This window comes from Coloeus monedula (assembly GCF_965178545.1).
Source record: "Coloeus monedula genome assembly, chromosome: 1".
In the NCBI taxonomy this organism is placed as follows: Eukaryota; Metazoa; Chordata; class Aves; order Passeriformes; family Corvidae; genus Coloeus; species Coloeus monedula.
The window spans coordinates 37514183-37539974 of record NC_138781.1 but is presented as its reverse complement, the minus strand read 5'-3'; the positions used below and the strand labels follow the sequence as shown (position 1 = coordinate 37539974).

The 25792-nt window shown below is 38.4% G+C and overlaps 2 protein-coding genes across 3 annotated transcripts; one reads left to right on the top strand and one right to left on the bottom strand.

Moving 5' to 3' along the window:
- Positions 1-956: 956 nt before the first annotated feature.
- On the top strand, positions 957-7473 carry PP2D1 (protein phosphatase 2C like domain containing 1; the record flags this gene model as incomplete). Its single annotated transcript, XM_082300795.1, is given in 12 exon segments — positions 957-1030; positions 1153-1596; positions 1598-1624; positions 1626-1806; positions 5135-5302; positions 5305-5345; positions 5347-5475; positions 5873-5898; positions 6064-6142; positions 6144-6256; positions 6259-6309; positions 6312-7473. Coding segments are annotated over 12 exon segments (1443 nt in total). The 3' UTR covers positions 6422-7473.
- Positions 7474-7615: 142 nt separating this feature from the next.
- RAB5A (RAB5A, member RAS oncogene family) lies at positions 7616-23271 on the bottom strand. Of its 2 annotated transcripts, none has more exons than XM_082280257.1 (6): positions 23036-23271; positions 17036-17288; positions 13550-13701; positions 12441-12563; positions 10490-10583; positions 7616-8090 (listed from the first exon to the last, which is right to left on the bottom strand). In XM_082280257.1, exons 2-6 carry the CDS (start codon positions 17196-17198, stop codon positions 7975-7977), a joined length of 648 nt encoding a protein of 215 aa, XP_082136383.1. In that variant the 5' UTR covers positions 17199-17288; positions 23036-23271; the 3' UTR covers positions 7616-7974. The 2 variants fall into 2 exon arrangements, with proteins under 2 accessions (XP_082136383.1, XP_082136384.1); XM_082280258.1 differs by having other exon boundaries at positions 22903-23041.
- Positions 23272-25792: the final 2521 nt, after the last annotated feature.

Here is a 25792-nt window from a genome sequence, read left to right as displayed (position 1 = left end):
GGGGCACACATTGAAAGACAAACTGAAGAAATCCATATAATACAGGTGATGGAGAAAAGTAGTGAGACAGAAAAAAATGTACTTCCCTAGCTGAAATCCTGGAAGAGAAAACACGTGCAAAATAGTTTATTCAGGTGTGGCTGTATCGAGTATACAGGAATGAGGTTAAAGTAGGATGAAACTCCCAAAGGCTGCTCTTGTAACGTGGCTGAGGGATATTACTGCTGCTAAACTACCTCTGTTTGCTCTTTTGATGAATTAACAGCAGTTAACAAAGATTAACTGAAACAGAAAACTCATAGCAGAGAATACAATGGCATATGCATTTTTGTCTGATATTTCTCATCCATAAATGCTAACTATTGAATATAAACACTGTGTTTTCATACTTAGTAGATAGATGATGTATAGGCTGGCAAGCTTAGCTGCTCACATGGTGTCAGGATTCTGTGTTATGGTGTCTGTGCATGTATGTCACGTGCTGGCTTAGGGGGAGAGGATGTTATGCAAGAAGCAGTTCATACTGAAATTTTCCAAGCCTGAAGCAGAATGACTTGGAAAAAAATTCTAGGTAAAACGGCTTAGCTGTTTCTGAGAATATGATTTGGAAAATATGTTGTTTTGAATGTATTAAGCCAAAAGTCTAATTTTTTTCTAGAGAAGCTCCAAGACTGTCACATTTTGAACTACCACTTGGCAATTTGGCTGAAATGGCACCAGCAGTGCATCTTTTGTCATTCTTGTCAATTTGCCCAAATCAGAGCAAGTTACAGTATTTAGAAATCAGCATCACTTTGCCTATGCCAGGTAGAGACGTGCCAGTGTGCAGATACTGAATTCAGGCAGGCCCCTCTGCATCACCAGGGTCCTATCAGGAAGCACCTCACTAGGAGGCTCTACAGCTCTGACTCTTGGCTTTGCAGCACCAGCTGCTAGACCTGGGAATAGTACTGAGGATGCAGAGTGAGGTGAAAGAGACTGAGCTGATGGGGGAAACTGGAGCAAGGGGCAGGAGTGGAAAAAAACAGAGGTACGTGCAGATGGGGAAGATACGAGCTCTGGCTGGAGGATAGGTACAGAGGCTGGTGCTGACTAGAGTCAGGTCCTTGCAGTACCTAAATTCTAGAGTGCTAAATTCTCTGACACACACAGGCAGAAGATTCATTATTCAATTGAATTCCTTGTGGATAATCCCACTCCCACACCATATTGTGATCTTGCCAATATCAGCAATACTTCTAAGAAAGTAAGTAATTCTTTAATAAAAGCACTACTGATTTGCCAAGATAAAAATTCCACATGGCAGCGAGACATGGAAGACAGGTTTATTGTGCAGGACAACCATGAAAGTAGGTCAGATACATATTTTCTGGAGATTCTTGATGGCTGTCACAGTGTGACAGCTACAGAAGCAATTGCAGCAAAGCTTCCACTTTTATTTCTTGACCAACTTCCTCAAATAGGTACCTCCTACAAAAATAATAATGACAAAGAGCAAATTTTAGTTTGTTTTTTTTTTTCCACAGTAATCAAGGCAGATTACAGGGAAAAAGAAGAACCAGACAAGGAGGAGACCAACAAGACCAGTCCCTATGAAAGTGTATGCCAAGTCCTTTTGGAGAATGCAGATTTTTACAACTGGGAAGGAATAAGGTTTCCAAAGTTCACTGGAGTGGTTGTTCAGTGGTAAAAAGAATTCCTACTGAAGAGATAGATGGCACTGGGGAGGAAGAAAGAAAACATTTTGAAAACAACACACACAGTCCATTAGCCAGGACAGTCAAAGGTGTTGCTGGGCTACCCCACGTTGCTATTACAGGTTCCACACTAGGATTTTTTTTTTCCCTTCATCCAATTAAAAAAAAAAAAAAAAAAAAAAAAAAAAAAAGGCAAGCATAAATTAATCTAGAGATTTGTTGGCAGTTGGTATCTGGAGATAAAAAGCAGCAATTCCTTTAGCTTGACAATGTGAAAGAGACATGATAAATTCCCTCACAACTGATATTGCTATCAGACAATAATATTCAGCTTATTAGATAAGTAGCCTAAGCACAATATTTGAATTAAAGCATTTAAGCCAATTTACTAATGTAAAAGACAGTTAGGAAGCATTCCATAATAAACAAGTGATCTCTGTAAGAATAGTATGATTTTTAAAAATTTTAAGTCAAGAGGTTTAAGGTGTCATTACTTTAGGACAGGCAATCAAAAAACTTTTGATTTTTGATCTGATACAGTCCTTGCGTCAATGAAACATGCTTAAGATACTTTTAATTCATTTATTTCATTGGACTAAGTACCACCACATTTTGCTACCAGCAAACTGAAAACATTATTTGAAGGAATAATCTGAATGATTACTTTCTGAAATAGGAATCTGTTGTATTTTACTGTTATGAAAGAACTATTCAGACCTGTTTCCTTATGAAGCAGAGCCTTTCTTTTCTTTAGTACAGAATCAGTTATTTATTACAATCAGAAACAATGAAACACTCCTAATGCTCCTGCACTCACCCCTGCTACAAGGAACACCAGAAAAAGCTCTTGCAGACTAGCAACTCTAGGCATTGTATCTTCCCATCTGGTGATTTTTGTTACCAGTTAAACCCTCTTGTGTACATAAGACAGCTGTAAGGTTACAAGCAAGATATTTGCTTTACCACAAAGGAGTGCCCAAGCACAGTTATATAAAAAAAGCTGGATGAAGAGTTTCCAATGGTTTGTGTCTACAGTTACATTCTCTTACATGCCCAGCACTACATCACTTTTCTACTACTCTCCTGGGCATTAGTAAGGAGTGGGCTGACACTGCAGCTGACATCACAAGCACTCCTTCTTCCTGTCATGTGTGCATTCACACAACTTGCAAGACTTCTTCGTATTTCTCCATATGAAATTTGACCAAAATTAATGAAGAGGGTCAAATATCAGTAGGAAAAGGGAGAACCATTTGAGAGGCTTCACTGTTGTCGGGATGAAAAAAGTCATGTTCCACATTTGAAAACACCACCACCAGATATAAAAAAAATGGTTTTGCTTAAGAAAAATTTGCACTCATCTGCCAGTCTGAGAAACACTGTAAACCAACTTGATGATGCACTGACACTGAACTAGGTAATGGTGGTGTATCCCACCACCTCCATTCTTCAACGCTTGCTGCTACAGCTGTACTTTACCTCAAACAAGCTTTCTGCAGCTATGTGAACTTTACTGGCACAGGAATCCAAACAGGTAGTTTAGCACTAGCTCAGTTTTCTTTCAGGAAATGCAGTCACACCTTTACTGGAATGCAGCATTAACTCACAGAAGGGTTGCAATCTTTTCAGATGCATTTGTTTCCACCTTATTCGGACAGAAACACATTTTATTCCAAACAGATTAATGAAGGCAGGAACTTAGGCTGGGTGAACTCTCCACCAAATTCCTTCTGGATCTTGTTACCTGCCTCCATCCATTCCTTACAGAGAGGGTTTCATGCTGGCTGCAATTAAGGATACCATAAATTCAAGCTCTGCTAACAAGTTAAGGTTTGAAGGTCATCAGAGATACTTTATACCTTTTATGATTAAAATCCACATTTTTGAACCAATGTCAAATAATATTTATTTAATCTAATACAATTAATTTTCCACCAAATGTACAATATCAAAGGAAAAAATTCACACAACATGAACCTTCATTTTCCCCCAAGGAGTGTGTTCTTACAGAAGTACAGACATGTTCCTTCAGCTCCAGATAAGCAACTAAAGAGGATGATCAGATACAAGGAGCAGGAGATGGTGACACAGGCCATCATCTTCATTTAGTCCCATATTGATAGGTCAGCTAAGTTCTGTTGATTCTTTTGCCCTGTCTGTGGTTTGCAGACAAGAGACTTGCCTCCAAAAGGGACTAGATTTTACTTTCTTTCAGTCAAATTGTTCCACATGGGTTCTATTATGCCCTTTGTTAGGCTTACAGTTGGCGGTCTTCCTCCAAGGGTTCAATGGATATTTTACACATTCTTCTAGCTCTCCATGGAAATCAGAAGAAGAAGGGGGAAGCAAGCACAAGGAAACATACAGAGCACAACTTAAGGCATCTACAGTTTATAATTAATTAAAAAGGTGCGTCCTTCAGTTTGGTATTTTGAATCATTTTCTGATTTAAGGCAGAAGAAATCTGCCGTCACAGACTACACTTAGCTGGCTCCTACACTCAATGATGCCAATACTGCTCAAGAAACACAACCACTGTGTAAGCAATGCCTACTTACACACCTGTTTTAGAGGTCTGTGCCCCAGAACAGCCAGATGATATTAAAAATACAATATAAATGATCACACCACAGCCAACTTCATGTATAGAAAGCTACCACTTCCCAAGCAAGTTCCTTCTGCCTGGCATAGCTTTTGCCCTCATGCCAACACATTGGAGCAGACTGAACACCTCCCCTAACCCAAGAAATGGTCTCCCAGAGCACCACAGAGGATCCCAAACAATACAGCACTTTGGTTTGGAGTGCTTTCCTTTATGCTCTCTGTTCAAATCTGATATGACCAGTCCCCTGCAGTGTTGCAATTTCTAACACTTTTAATTCTCAGATTTCAGAAATGTTGAGGGAAAGGGAAAAACACCTCTTCCTACTAAAGCAAAGCAATTAGTCCTCAACTTCCCACAATGACTAAGAATTCTTGCTCCCTTGCGTGCCTTAACCAAGTAAGAGATTTAAGGCAACATGTAAGTAAACAGTAAATCCTACATCACATCCAAATTATTTTCAGGTACTAAAAATTGTAAGCTGCTAGAAAATGTCTGAGCCTGAAAGTTCTTGATGAGTTCATTCAGACACCTGAAAGCACACATTCTCATAGGAGGGAAAAAAAAAAAAAGTATTTGAGAAAAATGGAAAAGTTGCACCCTGACTGGTTTTTAAACAAGAGTGCTTATTTTTCATATTAGACTGCACTTTAAGCTGAATGAAATGTCACTTAAAACTCCTCATAAGTTTATTTGCAGTCAGGAGATTAAGATTCCAGAACAGTCTTCTAAGAATGGAGGGGGAAAAAGCACAGAAAACTTTGCTGTGACAGAACCAGATTCAATGATGGACATATTGTTGCCTGTGACAGTAGATTATTAACTCTGATCTCAGGTTTTTTTCCAGTCCTTAGCAAAAGGCTGTTATTGTAACAGCAGTATCTTTAAAAAAAACCAGCATGCTATAAATATTATTTCAACTCCAGATGATGTGCAGCCTTACATAAAAATGGAAAGAGTCACTGTCTCTCAAGAGCACAGCACTTCTAATGTAAGTGAGAGGAAACACTTCAGAACGGTGGAAACATCAGCACTAATAAACCAGGTGAGTAGAGGGATACCTGATAACTACAAGCAGAGAGATCCAGTAAAAAGAACATCTGTCATACCTGTACCTCATATTGTATCTGTCCCTACCAGTGTTACTTGCCAGTTTCTTATTTTGGCTTCTAATGAGCTTTGAGGGGGTTTGGATTACTTCAAGTACTTGCACCAACTCTTAACATTCACTCATTATCTGAGAATGCACAAGCAGTGTTCAACAAAACAGAACTTTGTGTGTCAGTATCTGATATCCCTCACTGGAGACAACTTAACTGACTCAAACCCTATTAATCATCTGCAAGATGGAATACAGCTACTTTATTCCAATAAAGGTATTTTTCAGAGTGACTCAAAAGGCAACCTGAAACAAAATTAGTGAAAATGTTCTCGGAAGAATTATAGGCAAAGTAAAAATGGAATTCCTAAAAAGGAAACCAATCACCACAAAAAACAACCTAATCCAGAACTGTCTCTTTTCAGTAACAACAAAGTAAATTCAAAGAATAGAGATACACTACTCCAATTCTAGCACACAAGGTGACTCCGAAGAACTCGGTTTGAGGACAGAAAATATTATCTAAGTTTTCATCCACAGTGACAGACTTCAGAGCAAGAAGAAACTGACACCTTCTGTGCAACAGGTCCAAGTCACAGCCATTACAGCTGCAAGAGGATGTGCTGGCACCAAGGTCTAAAGCCATGAAATTGCCCCCAAAATAGACAAAACAATGCCCTCTAATTCTGACTCAAGTACACAGCTGGCAGAAAAAATGGACTCCAATGCATTTTGTGACAAACTGTGATGCTGGTCAAACACTGCTAAAGACTGTATCACCAGTGGGTTCTAAACCACCACCACCACAGTTTGAAAAAGAAACAAAAATGTACTCCATCAACTGCAAATCACAAGCTGCAGAAGAGACACAGTCAGCTCAGAGACACTACAATGCAACACAACAAGTCACCTTGTGAACAACTGGCACAGACTGCATTAGCTGCAGGTTCAAGAGAGAATATTACTACTTTGATCGTACTTCTGAATGGATGTGATAAGATACCCAATTACCTCAACATTTAAAAATTTATAATAGGATAACTGGAGTGCCACTATATATATATATATATATAGGACAAGCTTATATTTAGCTGTGGCATGAATTTACTTGTAAGCATCTTAAATGCTGACCCATACAGTGAATCAGACATCTTGTCTGGAACTGTACAAATGCGATAAAACTTCCTGAAACTCTCAATAAGAAACAGTAAACAAAAAATTTTTTAAACCACTTTATTCAAACCTGAGCACCTCAATATAAAACTAAACACTGGTGAACTGTCATTTTTCTTGCTAAACCCAGATTACTGCAAATTTAAAATCTGCACAAGTAAGTTTCTATCAGTTCAACATTTAAATAGACTAATTCATCTCTTCTGACACACCTTGTAGATTTCATATAATGAAAATAACTAAAAGAATTAGTGCAATATACTGGACCGATCAAAATAAAATGTACTTTGGAAAACAAAGTTGCGAAGTTCATTACTGACAGACAGCAGTACTTATGTTACAGATACAGGAGCATCATTTATTACTGTTCTAGCCATAAAGGAAGAACTCAGAACCCCCTTTGATTAGAGAGGAAAAAAGTTAGCTTTAAGTAACTGTACATTCTGTATACCTTTAAGCAACTCTTAAATATTACAGAAAGTATTAAACAAATGTAGACTACAATGCAGAGTACCTATTTACAGTACATTAATATCCAAATTTAAAATCAAGTTGGATGTACATAATCTTTAGTGCACTATTTTTTTTCCTTAGGGGAAAAACAAACTGTAATGGCCAGCAATGATCAGAAACAAGAAAGAAGTCACAGACACCGAGTTTGTTGTGGTTTTACTTGAAGAGCTCTTACAGTTTGTAGAGGACAAAAAACCCCATATCCTAAGTTGTAGAGTTGAATTTACTGGTCTGTACCCTCTGAACAGATTAGAAATGAAGTTAGACTTGATTCATCACTAATTCATTAAGATAACTAACTGGGTTGATATAATTTACATAGAGTGTACCAACTAAAACTCCACTTTCTGGCAAGCATAGGATTCTTAAAATTGTTAATGCAAGTATTATTTGTAATAAAATTATTAAACTATGGAATGTATAACTAAACAGTGGATACCTGCAGAAACAACTGGTTGCATCAATACTGCAAATAAGTTTAAGTAATTTTTAGACCCTGTTTCTAAAGAGGTTTTAAAGCACAATTGAGAATTATGAGAAGACCCAATTCTATTTATTATGACAGTGATCAGTATTGAGGCTACAGGAACCGGCCAATTAGGTCCACAGAAAGCAGTTCTTCTACACCTCTAATAATAACAAATTATTTTTAAAATCTTTCAACCGAAGGAAGTTTATTCCGCTTCCATCTCCCCTCTACTGCTGAAACATTGCAGCCAGTGGTGGATACATGCATGTTAAAATTTTAGGTCAAAAGAAAACTTGACTATTATCGTAAGTCTCTTCGCTGTTTGGAAGCTGTACTGGAGCAGGTTAAGCACTCCAATTCCATGGTTATTAACTGTTAGGAAGCAGAAGAATATTCAGAACAGTTTAAAGCAATTGATCTTTTAGTTACTACAACATTGACTCTTGGGTGGTTGTGTGGGTTCAGTAAGGTCTACTCCTCTTCCTCTGGCAGAGCTGGCTCCTGCATTCTGTGGTTCATTCTTGGGCAATTTCTTTGCTGTAAGATGAACAGGAAATAAGAGTTAAACCTGAGATTTTACTAAGATTAAATGACCTGAGTAAACAAAACAACACATTATACGCATATCAGTATACTTACTGTATAATCTGATTTGATTCAGTGCATTGGTAATGAAAGAAGTTAAGACACTTAACTTCTTAATGCTCAGTATCTTATCTATGGTTTCCAGGAATGAAATACATTGGTAACTTGAGCAGTAAAATGTATCTGCATAGGTGTGCTATGCCACTATATGACAGCTCCTGTGGGAATCCACCCACACAGAACAGGCTTTAAGATCAGGATGTTAGTACAAAAAGATACAGAAACACTGAAAAGGCACAAAACACAGACAGAAATGGGTCAAACAGCTCCCAGATATCCAGCCAGAAATGAGTTTTTGCAGACAACATATAAAATGGCCCTCAGCACCAGATCAAGCCTCTCCTATTTTTTCCAAGCTGCCTCTTCTGTCCAGCTCTTATGAGTCAATTGATTGGTAATTTCTTTGCTGCCCTTGTAGCTCCAAGGTTCCTCCTCAGTCTTAACATGAAAAAATAAGGGTGAAAGCTGTCACCCTTCTGAGCTGTAGCTTCTCCTAGATTTCTCTCCATCAGAAAATTGCTAAGTTCTACACAACAGGACTTCCAAGGGCCTATCTTACCAGGACCCAACAACCACTCTTGTTCCACAGTTTGGTTTCCCCCCCGAAGTAGTTACTTCTGTCAATTTTTTAAGAACAACTTTTTCTAAAATCAATGAAACACAGCCAAAAAACCCACAGAGCAGACATCAACATGCTGTGGTCCAAGATAACCTCAGGGTGCTGGGCAAAAGGGTGGGCCACAGGGATCTTCTGAGGTCCCTTCCAACTTGGGCTGTTCTACAGATCGGTGACAAAACCCAAGAACCCACACAGTACTAAGCTGCTGAGCCAGTACAAAGGGACTGTGCACCAACAGAAAAATGTCTTCAGAGCAATGTTGTTTTGAATTCTAGAACTATATCTAGAACTGAATTAATATTATTTTTTTTAACTGGAAGTTCTGAATGAGTGCTGAAGCAGTCAATTTACAAGCAGCTGCAGCTTGCACCCAACAGTTCTTTCAACATTCTCATTTTTCATTTTCTCTCCGCTTTAAGATCATATTTACACATGGTCCTGAGAACTGCATCCACATTTTGCAGGCCATTCCAAATTACATGCAATACTTAGAGCCTCATCAAAATTTCCATTCAGAGTCTACTGCTGCACAGATCTTGTTCTGATGCCCTGACAAAGCTGAATTTCACCCCACTGATGCAAAATACTCACATGGCCTAACAACATTGCAGACAAAAGACAGTTATTAAGTGGGCATCTTTTTCCTCAAATTTACTTTGTAGACTTCATTAAAATACAGAGAGGGAAGAATTCTTACTGACATCTCAAATTACAAAAAAAGAAAAAACCCTCAGGTTTTTGGGGATTTTTTTTTTTACAGGATGCAAACTGCTCCATTAAACACATTAATTTTGAAATTTCACCAGCGAAACACAGAACAGTGCAACTGAGCATTTCTGTATCATTAAATGCGGGCCTATCTTGAACATTCATGAGAAAAATATACTTTCCTGTCATACAGTTAAGTGTTTGTGTCTATCCCCCCTCTTCAAGTATTTATAGTTAATATGAAGCAAGTACTTGTAATAAAGTGTTGCTATAGTGATAATTTAATTTGCATCTGCTGGAAGTTTGAAGGACACCACAAATTACCTTCTGCTCCCCTGACTTAAAAAGCAGAAGATTAAGACCTCTTTAAAAACATTTAATTTAATATCAATGATGTTTTTTCACCAAAAGTAGGTTAGAGAGATGCAACATAAAAAACAGATTTAATGAAGTTATTTGATGCTATACATTACTATTATCCACTAACAAAGCATCTACTATAAATAAGGTTACTACTAAACAGATTAGTGCCCAGCCTAAAAATTAATTATTTTTCCTCCACTTTCAAAAGTTTATTAACAATTAAATACAATTTTGGGTATACCAATGGAATACACAAAAATTCTTGGTTTATACTCACTACTACATGTTAGCATCATTACAGAAATCCCCAAGATTATGTTAGGTCTAAAAATGTATCAGTAGATTGATTTACTTTTAACATGCAGCGTCCTTTACTTATAACTTGGACACTGAATTGAAGCACACATTGCCATCTTTGACACAGCTTGTGGATGTCAGATAGGTGCCTAAACAAAATTAAACAAATAAAAGGGCCTAAGGAAACTCTGATGCCAGAAATAATTTAGGTGAAAACCAAAGATCTTAGGTTAGGAAGATTGTCATGGTCTGAATCTCATGAAAATTATTCGCCTTAAAGTTCTCAGTTTGTTCATAAACTCACCAATTGCCATGAATATTTCATTTACGTTCATAGATGTTTTAGCAGACGTCTCCATGAACAATAGGCTATTGTCATCTGCATAAGCCTGAGCTTCCTGAAAGTTAAAATAAGAATACATTACTTCATTAGAAAAAAAAATTTAAACTCAGACAATCATTACACACTGTACTTTCAATTGCTACAAAGGAACAATCTCTACAGCATTTGGAAAGAAAGACAGTTTGCAGAAACACTCATCTGACAATATGTTATTCACCAGTTATGGAAAAGTTACAATTCCACCAAGCAGTTAAACAACTAGAAATGGAATCTTAAAGATCCTTCCTAATCTTAAAAATATCCAGATGGAAGAAACTCAGGCAAAAACTAAATAATAAATGAAAATATTTATGGAAGATACAAGCCCAATGCAGAACACTAGCTGTGATGGCAAGTACAAATAAGCTTCAGAAAGTGCCATTGAATGTCAGCAAGTCCATTATTACCCTGGAAAAAGGCAGTCTGTGAACTATCTTGAATCTTTCAAGCACTGCAGCAGATGGATCAGAACAGTCTCATTATCTTGATACAAATTCATAATTACAGCAAATAAGCAGTATTAAGTATTTCACCATGTTACCTCCCTTTTCAGTATGAATTTTCATCTGATACTCTGCTCATACGAACTTTACTATTTTTGCCACTTCTTATTAGTCAATTCAGCTGAGAATCTACAGCTTCTTATGATTATGTAACTGCCTTTGCATTCAGTAAGAAATCTGCAAAAAAAGCTGAATTACAGAACACCTATGATGATAAAAATAATCTACAGCACTCTACAATTATTTAAGTGACACCTGCTAAGATCTATGTAATTATATCTGAAACAACACATTAACAAATACCTAGGAATCTAATATGTGATTTGAAATGAGAAATGCCTGTCAAGCCCACAAGGAGCCCATAAATCCACAGTAGCAGACCCCCTAACATTTGAAAAACATTAAGACTGTAATGGTTCAAAATATAGTACAGGTAGGTTTACTTTGGTAGTTAAATTTGATTACATTATTGACTGCAGTCAGTCATGTATGAAATTTTTGTTAAATACTACAATTTTTCATAAAACACCAAAGTCTCCTGTCAACTGTCATGGAAGTATAAAATTAGAAGACTGGCAGAAAAACACCTAAACCACTGCTAATCTTCATAGTTCAACTCCCTATAGTTACAAAAGGATTCATTACTATATGCAGCTGTATCTCACATGACCCCAAACACAGATTAAAAACTGTAAATTAATGACTAATTACTGACTAATAAATACTCTCTTAATTCAAATTCAGTCTATCATGAATGGACCAAAACTACCTGCAGTTAGTTTTATTCACTTTGGAAGCTATTTTCTGATTACTTGATTAAACCTTCTAGAAGATAAAATACACCAGAGAGCACAGATGTAACCACTAAACCAAAAGAAATGCCATGAAAAGCTCAATTAAAATTTGAACACTTCTTCAACAGTACAACCTAAGCAAGTTAGGCACACCAACCAGCTTTGTATCATATGATGACCAAAATTCTCTGTCTGACAGGCCAGACAGAACAGTTTGGTGTTAAGAGTTACTGCTATCTCATCCACTGAAACTCTAGTTACCAGTAATTTTGGGTAGAAGACAGAAAAAAGTCACATCAAAGAACAGATATTCAATAAGCCTGAAAGATATGCAAATAAATTAATTATTCCTCTAAGTCAAATTAATTATTCCAAAAAGTCTATTCCTCCATATTACTTGTACAGAAGTAGGTTTTTCGGTAGCATGTATTATTTAATTAGTCTCAGCTGACATTTATATTTAACAGCATGACCTCCATAACAACTAGCAAGGCTATGCATATAAGCTCCCCCTAGGTTTATTTACTATCTATTCAAACAAAATGCAATTTCTATCAACAAAAGTTATGTACATACCTGGAAATCCACAGCTCTTTTGTTAGCTAGATCGGCTTTGTTTCCTGCTAAAGCTATTACAATGTTAGGACTTGCTTGTCGCTGAAGTTCTTTGACCCAATTTTTCGCTCTGGCAAAGGACTCCTGTTAATGATCGCAAAATGATGCAACTGAGTTTTGTCATCCTTTTGTACACATCTATTATCCCCATCTCTGTTATCTACACTTCAAGCACAAAACGCCAATGCAAGGCTGCTACCTTAGTCCAAAGGCACACTCCAAATTGCCAAACTGAGCCTTTAAAATGAAACATTCCTACCTTAGTTCTCAACTGTGCTTAGCTGGGATAATGCTGAAGTAAGTAGGTAGGAAGATCTTTGTGTAGACAGAGTAAGGAAAGAAGTGGTTAAGAGAGAAAATAGGAATTTCAGTTTCTCTAGAAGAAACAAGTATATGAACAGCTATATTGAAAAGGCCTCAAAATTACTTTCTAATTACTGAAGACTGTTCATTATGGTACGGGATTTCTGAGTTTTTTTAAAGTTTTGGGCTTTAAGTCTCATTTTATCAGAAACAAGTCAAGATTATCTGATCTAAGTTCAAATAAAAAGAAATCTAATAACCTTAGGGTTTGGTCTCAATACCTTATGCTACCTTTTCAGTCTTAATCAAAATTTGCAGTAATATACAATGTTAAAATAATATCTTTCACTGTCAGCGACCAGCAATGTGACGAGAGTTAACAGCTCAAACTCTGTGAACTGACTTAAGGGTGGGTGAGAAACACTTCTACAAGAGGATTTGTTTTCTTTCTCTCTCTCTTTTTGATATTAAAAAAAACCCAAACAACCCAACCCTAGAAACGGTCTTTTAGCCAGAAAAGTTTACAGACACAAATAGACATCACACAGTGCAATATGAAATGAGCAACCTAGTCCAGCAGAAGGCATTCCTGCCCATGGCAGGAGTGTTGGACTAGATGACCTTTACAGGCTTCTTCCCATCTAAACCATTCTATGATTCTACAAAACAATTGATTCACACAAGTCAGTGAGAGAAAAATAAGTAAAGATCAGTGCAAGACTGGTAACTTCTAAATTCCCCTTGTGCCTCTGTAACCCAGTACTTACCTCGTTTGTAATGTCGTACACCACTATAGCTGCTTGTGCTCCTCTGTAGTACATGGGTGCTAAACTGTGGTACCGCTCCTGCCCAGCTGTATCCCAAATTTCAAATTTTACTGTTGTATCATCCAGACATACAGTCTGGGTTAGAAAAGCAGCTACAAAAAAGACAGAGGTGCTGAAACCAGAAGTCTGCTTATATCTCTATATTCACATATAGTTATGTTCACAGAGATGCAAAACAATTCAAGCCTACTGTTAAAATACAGCAGGTTTGATGCAAGCATTAGCTGACAGACTGTAACTGATCAACACAGAGGAGTTATTTAAACAACAAGATTTTCCTCAGGTTAGACATAAGAAAGCAAAAATTGGCAAGAATTCCCTTTTTCATAATAGTGAATCAGAGTAACCATAAGCCTTCTCTTAAACCTTCTAGATAAAGTCTGTTGAAGCAGGATGAAATGTATTACAGAGCACCAGTAACAGCATCCCATCATGCTACAACCCAACAGCTGAGATATTTGCAGTTCTACACATTTATGTTACTTGAATACCATCTTAAAACTTTGATTTTCAGCTCCTGACAACTTTACTTTAGCTAACAGATCTGCAAGAAAGAAGCACTTCTTACAAGTTCTTGTTCTCAAAGCAGCTCTATTTTTGACTTTGCAAGTGATCTCAAGAATTAATTTCAGCATTATTTCAACAGTCTGCAGTTTCAGGGAAACTTGCAGCCATTCCTACTACAGCTGAATACATTACCATAAATAATGGCCTTCCAGTTGCAGAAAATACTAAGTAACTCATTCCAAGTCTTCAAACAGTTACTCCTAGTAAAACTTTTCCATTTGGGTCAAGGTACAATCAGAAGTATGGAGGCCAGTGACCACACAGCACAGAAACCAGTATTACAAAACTAAGGAAAGCCCACTACTTAGCTGAAGTGGGAACTCTGATCACTAGGCACAGTGATGGACTGTGGCCAGTTTAAATCTAATGTCTGAAGAGACACTGACCTGTAACACTTGCATACCTGGGATGTTATCCTGTCCTACATATTTGGAGACATCATAGCCTATGAACAATTCCAAAACTGCTGCAACCTTCAACTCAACTCATTACAGAAACCAAAATGAAGCCAATCTTGCTCTGTAAAGGACATTGTAACTAGCATACAGAAGTGTCCCTGTCTCAGCTGTGAGCAGCAGCTGCACAGTATTTATTTGCTGGCTGGGGTTAAACTGTGACCAGAAGCTGACTCCTTAAGTGGTCAGGTGCTCTTGCTTCAGGGGTATTAGCATCCATCACAGATGAGCAGGCAGGCTGGAGACAGTAAAGGCTTTGATGTTCCAATGTTAAATCAACATAAATCTCTCTAAATGCTACATATACAAACAGTGGTAGAACAGGCTCCACTTGGCAGCTCTCTAAGCAGCCAGGAAACAAAACAGAGTGAAAAAATACTATACATCCTGCACTAACCTAAGGACTTCCTCCCCAGAACCAGCTCAGTATTCTATTTCTCCAAGGCACAGACAAGATGTTAAGCAAGAGGATTTTGAAGTTCTCACAGACATTTTTCTCTTAAAATAAACACTCCCTAAATGAAGGTATGTACTTGGAAAGAAAATTAAACAAGTGGTTTATTCTATGCAATCCTCTGGTTTTTGTCAAAAGGAACATTTAAACCACCTTAAAACGTCAGTTAATTTCTGCAAAAAACATAACTTTCTTGCATCTTGCCAAGGCCATAGTAAATTGACAATTAATCATCTGTGTTAATTATCTAAAGGCTATCATCTTTAACAGCCATACTCTTGTCTTAAGCAACCAACAGGCCTTGCTACACAAGTCTGAAGTGGCAAAACCACACCACCACCATCCAACACGTCCACCTTTAACTGCAGTCCCTTTCAGATGTTTTTATCCAGATTCACAATGCACATAAGCCTCTCTTTGTTAAAAGGCCCTTCTGTATACAAAGAAAATTATGCCTTGGGCAACTACAAGCCACACAGTTAAGACAGCCTTCTCTATAGAAAACTTTTCTGAATCCAAGCATTGCTGCATTTAATAGCTCTCAACTGTATTATATAGCATTTCATTGTTTCTATGTCATATAGAAGAGGCACAATTTAATACAGATTACACTAAAGATCATATACCTACTTAGGCTCTTGTTTAAGCTCTGTTTAGATTTTGAACAGTGTAACAGGGTTTGGGTTATGTCAAACACTAAAACAAGAAAAAACTAAACGGAAGTTAAATGAATTGGAGATCACTGAAATGGAACAATGAATTTCACTTAATTTTAACAGTTTTTTTAAACCAAAAGCCTTGTTGATATTGGAAAGTTAATTCACTACATATTTTTTGAGAATGCTCTCCATATTACCACACAGCTGTGTAGTATCAGAGAATACAGAAACTTTCATACTAGCACCTATCCTTGAGCCATGATAAAATGCCTAAAGCCAAAAGTGTACATTAGTAAGATTACTAAAGTAGAAAATATGTGGTTCTCTATTTATGCTGACAGATACAAAGAATAAATACATGTAGCAGCTAGAAATAGGGCAAAAGAAGAATGCAATGAAATTCAGCTTGTATTTATTTTTGTAAGCTTTGTGGAGTTTTTACATTTCAACAACTGTTGGTGTGTGAAGACACACAGACCACTGAAAGGCCTTCACATAAATATTACAATGGAACAGACTGACTCATACAAGCTGCAACAGCAATTACTGGAGAGTATTTATCAATTCATAAAATCCACAGTTTAAGTCTGTATGCTGTTAGGTAGTTTTAGGATACTTTTAAATTTATCCAAGGAGGAATACAGCTCAAAGCACAAACATCTCCAAAATACAATGTAACTTAAGAAATCTGGCAAGGGGAAGAGTATGATAAAATCTGTTCACAGACAAACAGATTTTTTTTAGTTCTAGTAGCCAGCACCTGTTTTGTTTAAAGTCACAAAATGGAAAAACAGCTCAATAAATTCTGTGATTACTAGCACAGAAATATATCAAAAAATGTACCAAATTCTCCAATATCAAAAGCAAAGTCAGCATGCATAAGTGACAAACACAAGCTTTTTGCGAGATGCAATGCTGTTTGTTTGGGTTTTTTTCATAGAAACTAAGCTCATAATTCTTACTAAGCAGTTATTTCATGCAGTAAGCATACAGCACAATTAAAAGAGCCACACACCCACTTACAAACAAAACGTGACATTGAGCCCAGGTTTCAAAACTATGCAGTTCAAGAACACATTTACTACCTCCACTTGAAAAGGATGTTTGCTACAGCCTTGTGCCAATAACACTTAACTTAGAAAGTTATAGTTCTCAATTACTGACACAGGGCTCAGATTTGATCCTTGCTGTCAATGACCCACTCTAGAAGTGCCATTACATTAAAGGCTTTCAAGGGCAAGGACAATATAGAAACTCAACATGAAACAAATTAACAGGGTAATTTTCTCACCTCCAATCGTACTTTCTTGAAATTCATGAAACTGTCCTTTTACGAAACGAAGCACCAAACTTGACTTGCCAACTGCAGACTCTCCTAAAAGTACTAGTTTGAATTGGCAAATTTTATTTCCAGCATTTGGCCCATTGGGCCTTGTTGCTCCTCGATTAGCCATGTCCAAATTAGAAAGCAGTCCTTTATTTCAACAACTTTTGAAAGCAAGTTCCACTGAGATCTGAATCCTTGTTCTTCTGCCAGTAACAACCTAATCGTGAAAAGACAGTAGATGCATTAGATTTACAAACCAAGTAAGAAAAGTCTCATTCACTAATGCAATATATATAATATATAACTTGACCTAATATTTACTAAAGTCAACAGGCCAGAGTACAGGTACCATCACTGGTAAGTTGTCAAGTATAGCCAGAATTTATTACACATGAACCAGTTATCTTCTTCAACTCCTAGTCTTGCCATTAAAGCTTCAAATTAGGACATTAAAATCCAATTATGTTTCTTCTTGCAAGACCTCAGTCTCCTGTTATTTATTAACAAATCGAGACTGATGTTTAACACAACAAATTCAGACTTTCAAATTATCAGTAAAGTAACAAATGACAAAGTAACAAAGAAGCAATAACTTTTCATAATTATGCTATTGCTAACCAATATTCCAAAGTCAGCACTGATGAAGGATGAGCAAAAACCAGCAAATTGGGAAAACTCAAACACCACAGTTAAGTTCTTTGCAAGTATAGTTCATCAATTCACTTCTATCCCATCTATCAAACACAGTTTCCTTAAATAAAAGTACAGATCTTCACATACAAACCATTAATACCCTCTGAAATTAACAGCTGTACTGAGAAGCAAAAATGAAGCCTTCCATATGAAAAACAATTGTCTCGACCAGTAAGAATTCCAGGCTGCTTTGTACAAACCACCAGAGAACTACCATATGATGATTAATTTCTATTTCCAATACTTACATGTCTCCTAGATCAATATTAACAACAGAGATTTTTGCTAAGAACAAGTATGAACAGCATATTGCTTAGGCTGCCTACTCTTCCTTCCAGATGCTTAAAAATACCCACCCACAGTACTTATTCATATGGACAGGGAAGCCTTTAGACTCTGCTGGTATCACTTCTGACCCTAATAATTATGCTTTTACACACTTAACAGTAGATACAAAATAAAAGACTCCCCCAAGCCAGCCTATAATTTTGTCTTACCCCAGCTGATTATTTCTTTGAATTGAGCACACTTTGTGGGGATACAGTTTTTCTAACATGTAGGATGCAAGTTAGGTTAGAGTACATGCTCCTGCCACAAAACATACTTTAAATGTTTTTAAACATATGTTGCAAAAAAGTAAGCAAACATAATAGTTTCAAATGACTTCCTGTTCTTTATTCCTTGTGATAAAGCAACTACATTTTAAACCAAGCAGTAATCTTTAGCCATCTTCTTATTTCAAACCCCTTAGCACATAGATGAGGCACTTGAGCATTCCAGTTTGCTACAGGCCTAGCTCAGATGCTAAGCCTTCCATCTCGTTCCTAACCCTCCCCTTCCCTCAACTCAAGTCCTAAAGAACCTTTTCTCTGGAAAGTCCTTGAGCAGTCTAGCAGAACCCTACCCTTCAGCAAGATACTCCCTTACAAACTAATATTCATGGAATAAAGGAGAACAAAAATCTTAGCAGTATATAGTGAGTAACATAACAGCTGAAAAACAGATATCCTATTTCTCACTGTAGACAGAATACAGGTCTTAAAAATATTTTCAACATCTTAGACACTTCTATTTGCTCATGTTGCTCCTTTTCTCATATCTCTCAAAATAATTTACCTTCTTCAAGGTAGGATATAACAATTTTGCATTCTGTCCTGAGTTTGTGTTCTATTTGACTATTACATCATAATTAAATCAAAAATACATATTTTTAAAATTTTAGTCGTACAACATAAACTAATAAGTATCACATTTTAGCTCTATATTCTTAGAAACATATGGAAGTGTTTCACAGTGAAAGAATGAAGCAAAAAAGTCCCTGCAAATCCTATCACCATTCTTATTAAGTACCATGTTAATTCTAAGATTCTGATTCATTAAATTAATTTTGGTGAAGTGTTTCAGAATACAGGAATGGATCCAGTTATTTTAAAAATACCACACCTTTCACCCTTACACCATAAAACAACAATTTTACACTACTAGTGTGTTGGTTCTCAGGCAAAACTCTTCCCCCTCCATGCTGCTGAAATAGGCTTCAGAAATTGTGGAGTGATTCGGATAAAGATGGATCAGTGACTACAGTTAATCTCTCTGTAATTGTACTACAGTAGAGAAAGCGGCAAGGCATAACCAGAATATAGGTGGTTCAGAATACTGTTAGCCATTTGTTTATCTTTTCCTTTGGAAAAGTAATAAAGACAATTAAGTTATTTCTGTTTTAAAATGAAAAAAAAAAAAAAACAAAACATCTGTATGCTGTAGCATTCCAGTGTGCTTGGACAACCATGAAATAATTTTAAACCCTTTAATCTTAATACATCCCATGTTTTTCCAGACTCTGCAGCATTCATAAAGACATAAGGACAACATCTAGTGACCATGTGACTTAGTACTCCTGTGAGCAAGTGACTTCTAGATGACACACAGTGAAGAAAGCAAGCCACTGCACAGGTTATTTGTTATGACTGCTTTTTTGCTTGCTGTTTCCCACACTGAGAGCAAAAGGAGGTAGCAGAGAAGAACAGGCAAGACTGATTTAACTCGTGTAATATTTATCAGTTTCACCTGAGCATTTACAGCTTGTACTTAATTCAGAGTTTTATCACTTATAAAACAGTAATTACTACCCCTTGCAATACTACTTCAGAACACAAAGCTGACACAGGTTGTCAAGAAAAATATCTAGTTCGGTTTTTATAGATGCCCAAGCTACAGAAGTTGTAGTTATCAGAGAACTTCAAAGTTTACACTCTTACAGCATTCCCCCCCAAAATCATTCTAGACAGTCAGATAGCATGTACAAAAATAACCAGCTGTCAAGCTGATAGCAGACCACAGTACCTGAGAGGAAGGGCATCTAAGAAACATACTGCAAACCTCATTCATTCAACAGTCACATCAATATATCTCATAAATTAATAATAAAAACTACTAGTCATACCATCCACTTTTCAACAGCTCAGGATAAAAACAAATGCAAGACTGAAAACCTGATAGAGCACATCCAGACAATTTTGACATATCAAAAAATTCATTAACACCTTCTATAAGTGTATATGAAAATCATCATCTTTTGAAGTATCAGATGATGCCGAAACCCTGCAGTTAAAGTTCACAACATGGCAGCATACATACACAATAAGCAAGGGAAGTATCTGCTTAATCCAAAGAGAAACAGTACTGCAGATTGACATGGCCACTACAGAATGGTTTTGGCCTGTTTTTTTCCACATCTGTGAGCTGAGTACACAACGTTTCACAAAGATTCAGAAGTAGATTTCAATGCTGCAGTCCCCCATGCACACTCCAAGTCTCAGGTCACATTCATTCTCCTATTCCTTAATTCATCAGTAAAATACAAACCTGGAGAACTGGGAGGAACACTACCCTCAGTACCCTACATATGCAATGCAAACTACAAACTGAGCTCTGGTGAAAATTTCCTGGGAAAAAATCCACTAATATTCTTCCCCTTATCCTCCCCTCCCAATTTTGTATGCAATGTAATCAATATATTTGGAATATGTAAAGAAAGAAAACCTTGGTAAGACATGTTCATTTACCTACACAAAAGCAAGTACACGACTGCTTGACTTGAAACAAGCTCTTAAACTGATACATATGGGAGTTATGCAAGAGATCTACTAATACAAAAATGTGCTAAAGAAAATACTATAAAGATTTCTGAGATGGATGGCTTCACGTGGATGGAAATGAGGGAGATTTTCTTACTTTTACAGAGTTTAATGTAAGAACTCCATTTTGTAGTCTAGAGCACTACAAATACGTAGGTCACTCTGCTAAGTCAGAACTTTCACTCTTTTCCTGAACATCCTCCCCAAGACACAGCAGGTTCATGCTGAAATGCCAGAACACAAAGCTTGGAGCACATTATCTGTCAAGTACTCCTGGTAACCCCACCAACTAATTTACCAGATGCTGGGTATTCTCATCACTCCGGAAGAGAAATTTGTATGCTGTTAGATAATCTGAATTTTATTTACAGAAGAGTCCTAAGATTTTAACAGATCAAACACAAATCTTATCATGCTTGAGTCTGTGTGCAAAATACCAACAGCCCCAGCCAACACCTACAAACACACAATTTAATGGCATAATTCAGTCATGTAAGCATAGGCACTGGCCTATTTTCCAGTACAAGACAGCTAATACAGAAGTATCGAAGTAACACTGGTGACAAAAGACAGCCTACTGAAGAGATTAAGACAGTGAGCACTGTTCCTACATTTAATGTGATAAAATGCATTATCAAATACAAAAGCCACACGAAAAAATTAATGATAAATTTAAAACTGGAACATTCCACCACTTTTATATCTCATAGCAAACAGTGTTTCTTACTAATAAACTTTTATACACTACATTAACAGACACAAACCATACAATGCTGAGGCTACAACCCTTATCTATCTACTTTACATTTCTTTATACTGGACTTTCTTGAATGTTTTAAAAGAAGTAACTAAAAATCCTTATATATTAGCCACTCCTACTAACCAAATTTTCTGTCATTCCTTTCCAGGTTCAGCCGAATTACTGTGACATCTTACTGCAGTGGTCAAGATAGTAACAGGGACAACTTGTCACATGTAAGCCAGTTTATATTGAAACATAATGAGACTGTAAGTAAAACAAATGAATCAACACAATTGTTGCAAAAAAATTACAGCCTTCCAATTAAAGGTAATAGCCACCTCATAAGCTCATCTGAATGATGAATGGTACCAATTGCTTTCAGATAAACCGGTTTATCACACAGGAAATGTAAGTGATGACTATAATACCATTGTCTCTAGCCACCTCACTTCAGCCAACATCTACCTTTTCCTGACATTTCTCGTTATGGAAGAACAATACCTACATGCAATCTAGCCTGACTGTAACTCTGAAGAGTCACTATAAAACTGGAAAAATTCAAAAATGCCATGATTTTTACTTAGGCTGAACATTACATGAAAGAAACTGATTCATTTCAGCTGCTTAATTAGTTCTTTAGCCTCTCATTTCCATCCCCAAGATCTGAAAGAAGTGTAAGGTAGGAAAAAACCAAAAATCATTAAAAATGCTGAGAGAACAGCCTTTCATGGTCCTGTCTGGAACATTTTGATAGTTCTTATGCAATTCAGCTCTCCTCTAAAACATAGAAAAGCTTAGGTTTGTTCCTCCACCCTACCCTAGCTTTGTGTCTAGTTCCAATTCAGTGCAATGCAGAAGATACCCAGCATACTAGGCCTGTCGCGATCCCCCCGATGGCGACGCCTAATCGGGAGTATTTTACTTCCCACCTAGTTCACCGTCCTTCTTCCAGCCGCAAGTGAAAGGGAAAGCGAGGGACCCATCACCCAACCTCCCCCTTCATATATCTCACAAGCAACTCGAGGAGAACAGCTTTCACGGGTGGCTCCAGACAGCGATACCTCTCTGCAGGAGCGCCCGCACGCAGGGGAGGATCCCCGCTCTCCCGGGCCCAGCCCCTCCAACCCCCGCCGCCACCTCCCCTCCCCCGCGGCTCCCTTCCAGGCACAGGAATAAGGGGAAGTGGGAAAACCGGGGGCGCCATTTTGAGCCGGGAAGGGAGAGAGCAGCCTCCCCTCCCCGCACGGCGGGCTGCCCACCTCGGCCACCCACACCGCGGCACGACGCTCCCGCAGGGCCAGGGGAGCGGCCGCCGGCAGGAGTCCGGACAAGGCGCGTCCTCCGCCGTCTCGCCGCCGCCGGGCCCCCCCCGCGCCGCCACCGCCTCCTCACCTGGCCGGGGTGGGGGAGCCGGGGCGGCGGCGCAGCGATGTCCGTCCGTCCGTCCGTCCGTCCGCGCGTCGGTCGGGGCTGGCGGGCGCGCCGGGGCAGGGTGGGCGGAGGAGGGGGAAGAGGGGAGGCGGCTCCTCGGTGGGGGCGAGGGGCGGGGGCGCAGCCGTGCCTCACCCAGCCCCGCCGCCGACTTCCGCCGCCGCCTCTGCCCCGACCAAAACACACTCACACACACAACACGCACTTCCGCCGCCGCCACGTCACGCCCGCACGCGGCGTGCCCTTCCGGTTCGCCCGCGCCAGTCACGTGGCTCCCTTTCTTTCCCACCTTTTCCCCTCCTCCTTTTGTTCCCGTTCCCTCCCTTCCGCCCAGCCGCTCCCACGGCGGGCGAGCCACACTCGTCAGTAGGGTGTTCCCCATCTCCCGCTTCTCCCCAGCGCCCAGGGCAAGAGTCCCTGGAAGCGACCCCGCATCTTCCATCTTCTATTTACGGTGGGGGTGGTGAGGCTGGAATGGGTTGCTCAGAGAAGTTCAGGATGCCCCATCCCTGGCAGTGTTCAAGGCCAGGCTGGGTGGGGTTTTGAGCAACCTGTTCTAGTACGAGGTGTCCCTGCTCAAGGCAGGGGCTTTGGGACTGGGCGATCTTTAAGGTCCCTCCCAACCCAAACTATTCCATGATTCTGTACCAGTCCTCTAGGGACTGCAGTGCAGCCTGAGGAGGCCACTGAGGTGCCAGGGGTGGGAGCCGGGTATCACACACACAGGCAAGTCCTGGTTTAATCCTTCGAAAGAACCAGTTTCCAAAGCTATTAGTCAGATGAGTTGAAAGGAGGACCTACATAGAAAAACCTGAATTGCCATTGGGAATTTGCCTAACTTTTCTAAACACCGAACAGCCACTGATAAAGGCTTAGAGGTTGGCTCATTATTGCCAGAGTGCTAAAAACTTGAGAAATGCGTTGCTAACAGAACAAGTCTTGACTGCTTCATAGATGGATATAAACAATATCTTGATTGCTTCATAGCGTGAAGCATGACCTTGTCAGTGAGCTGGATAAAGGCCAGTTGGTCACAGAGTGTAAGTGGGTTGTAGAGGAAACAACAGTCATGGTAAGTGTTTCTTCAGTATAGCAGCTTTAACAAGGTCTAAGAGTTGGCATTTGAAAGAAACAATTAAAAAACCCCAAACAAACGGGTAAGACGTTTAATAAGTTTATCAATAATGATATTTAGTAATTGGTACAATTTAATGAAGATTGTTTAGATACTCCATCACAGGAAATACTGAATGAAGTTGATGTTGCTGTATTCTCAAAATATGTTTTAGTTCAACCACATATATTTAAATGAAGCAAAAATCAAGTTATGTAAGCCCTGTGGTCAGTGCTATGCTAGTTTCTCCTTTCCTAGTATGACATATCAATACATTAACATGCTGAAGTGAATGGAGTGAAACAGATTGTTCTTTTTCTTTTCATTTTCATCAGTTCTTCTTTTCCATATACTTTTCCATTGGTACCAGTTTGGTCTGAGAGTAACAATTTCCTCTTTCTGCTTTACTAAGTTGAAGTTAATCACTTACATAAGTGCTTTGTGAAAGGCCAATATGTGACTTCAAAAAAAGTTAAATAGACTTTGCATTCACCAGTGATGTAGAATGCCAGACTAGCTCCAGAGAATCATGTTTGAAAGTAAACAAATTTCTTTGAGCTGCGAGTTTGCTGAATGTTTGTAAGAGTTGTCCTTTAAATCATGTAATTGTGCCCTAATACACTGCTTATTTGCCATAACCCTCTGACTAGTCCCAATATGTTCAACTGGACTGCAGGATTTGCTGAGCAAACAGCAGATTCCTGATAACCACATGTGTTTTACTACACACCTGATGGGCATACATTCGAACACCAGATAGCATCCAGTCAACCTGGCAGCTGCTCACTCACTCACTCACTCACTCAACCTCCCTGCAGTAAGACAGAACAGAACAGGAAGAACAAAAACAGGTAAACTTGTGGGTTAAGATAAAGACAGTGTAATAGATGAAGGAAAGAGGAAGTGAAAAGGCAATACAAAGGAAATCGCTGGTTACCCCCATAAACAGACCAGTGTCCAGCCAGTCCCCAAGCAGCAGCCAACTTGGAAGACATCTCCTTTGTCTACCTCCATTTTTTTATTACTAAGCATAGTGCTGTGTGAGATGGAATATCCCTTTGATCAGTTTGGGTCGGCTGTCCTGGCTGTAATCGGCTCCCAAGTTTCTCACCATCACCAGCATTCCTCCCTGGGTGGGGCTGATGACAAAGTGGGGGAAAAGAGAAAGTCCTCACCCTATGCAAGTACTATTCAGCAGTAGCTGAAGTATTGCTATGTTATCAACAGCAGTTTAGTCACAAATCCACAACACAGCACCATTCAGGCTGCCATGAAGAAAATTAACTCCATCCCAACCAGACACAGTACATACATGAACAGTTTTTGAGGAAAAATATTGTACTGTATCTTTAGAATTACTTGAACTAAATTCAGTTCAGAGATTAAACACTTCTGTCATACATAACATTTCAAGTTTCACTTAATCTTATCAAATGAAGGACCATACTATTCCATATGTAAGGATCATTATGTTTCTAATATAAATAAATACTTTCTAAAATTGAAATAATTTTACAGATTATCAGATGTATCTGAAGTTCAAGGCTGAATGGAATTTTTGATGCAGGAATTCTATTCATGTGATATAGTTGCACTAATGAAAA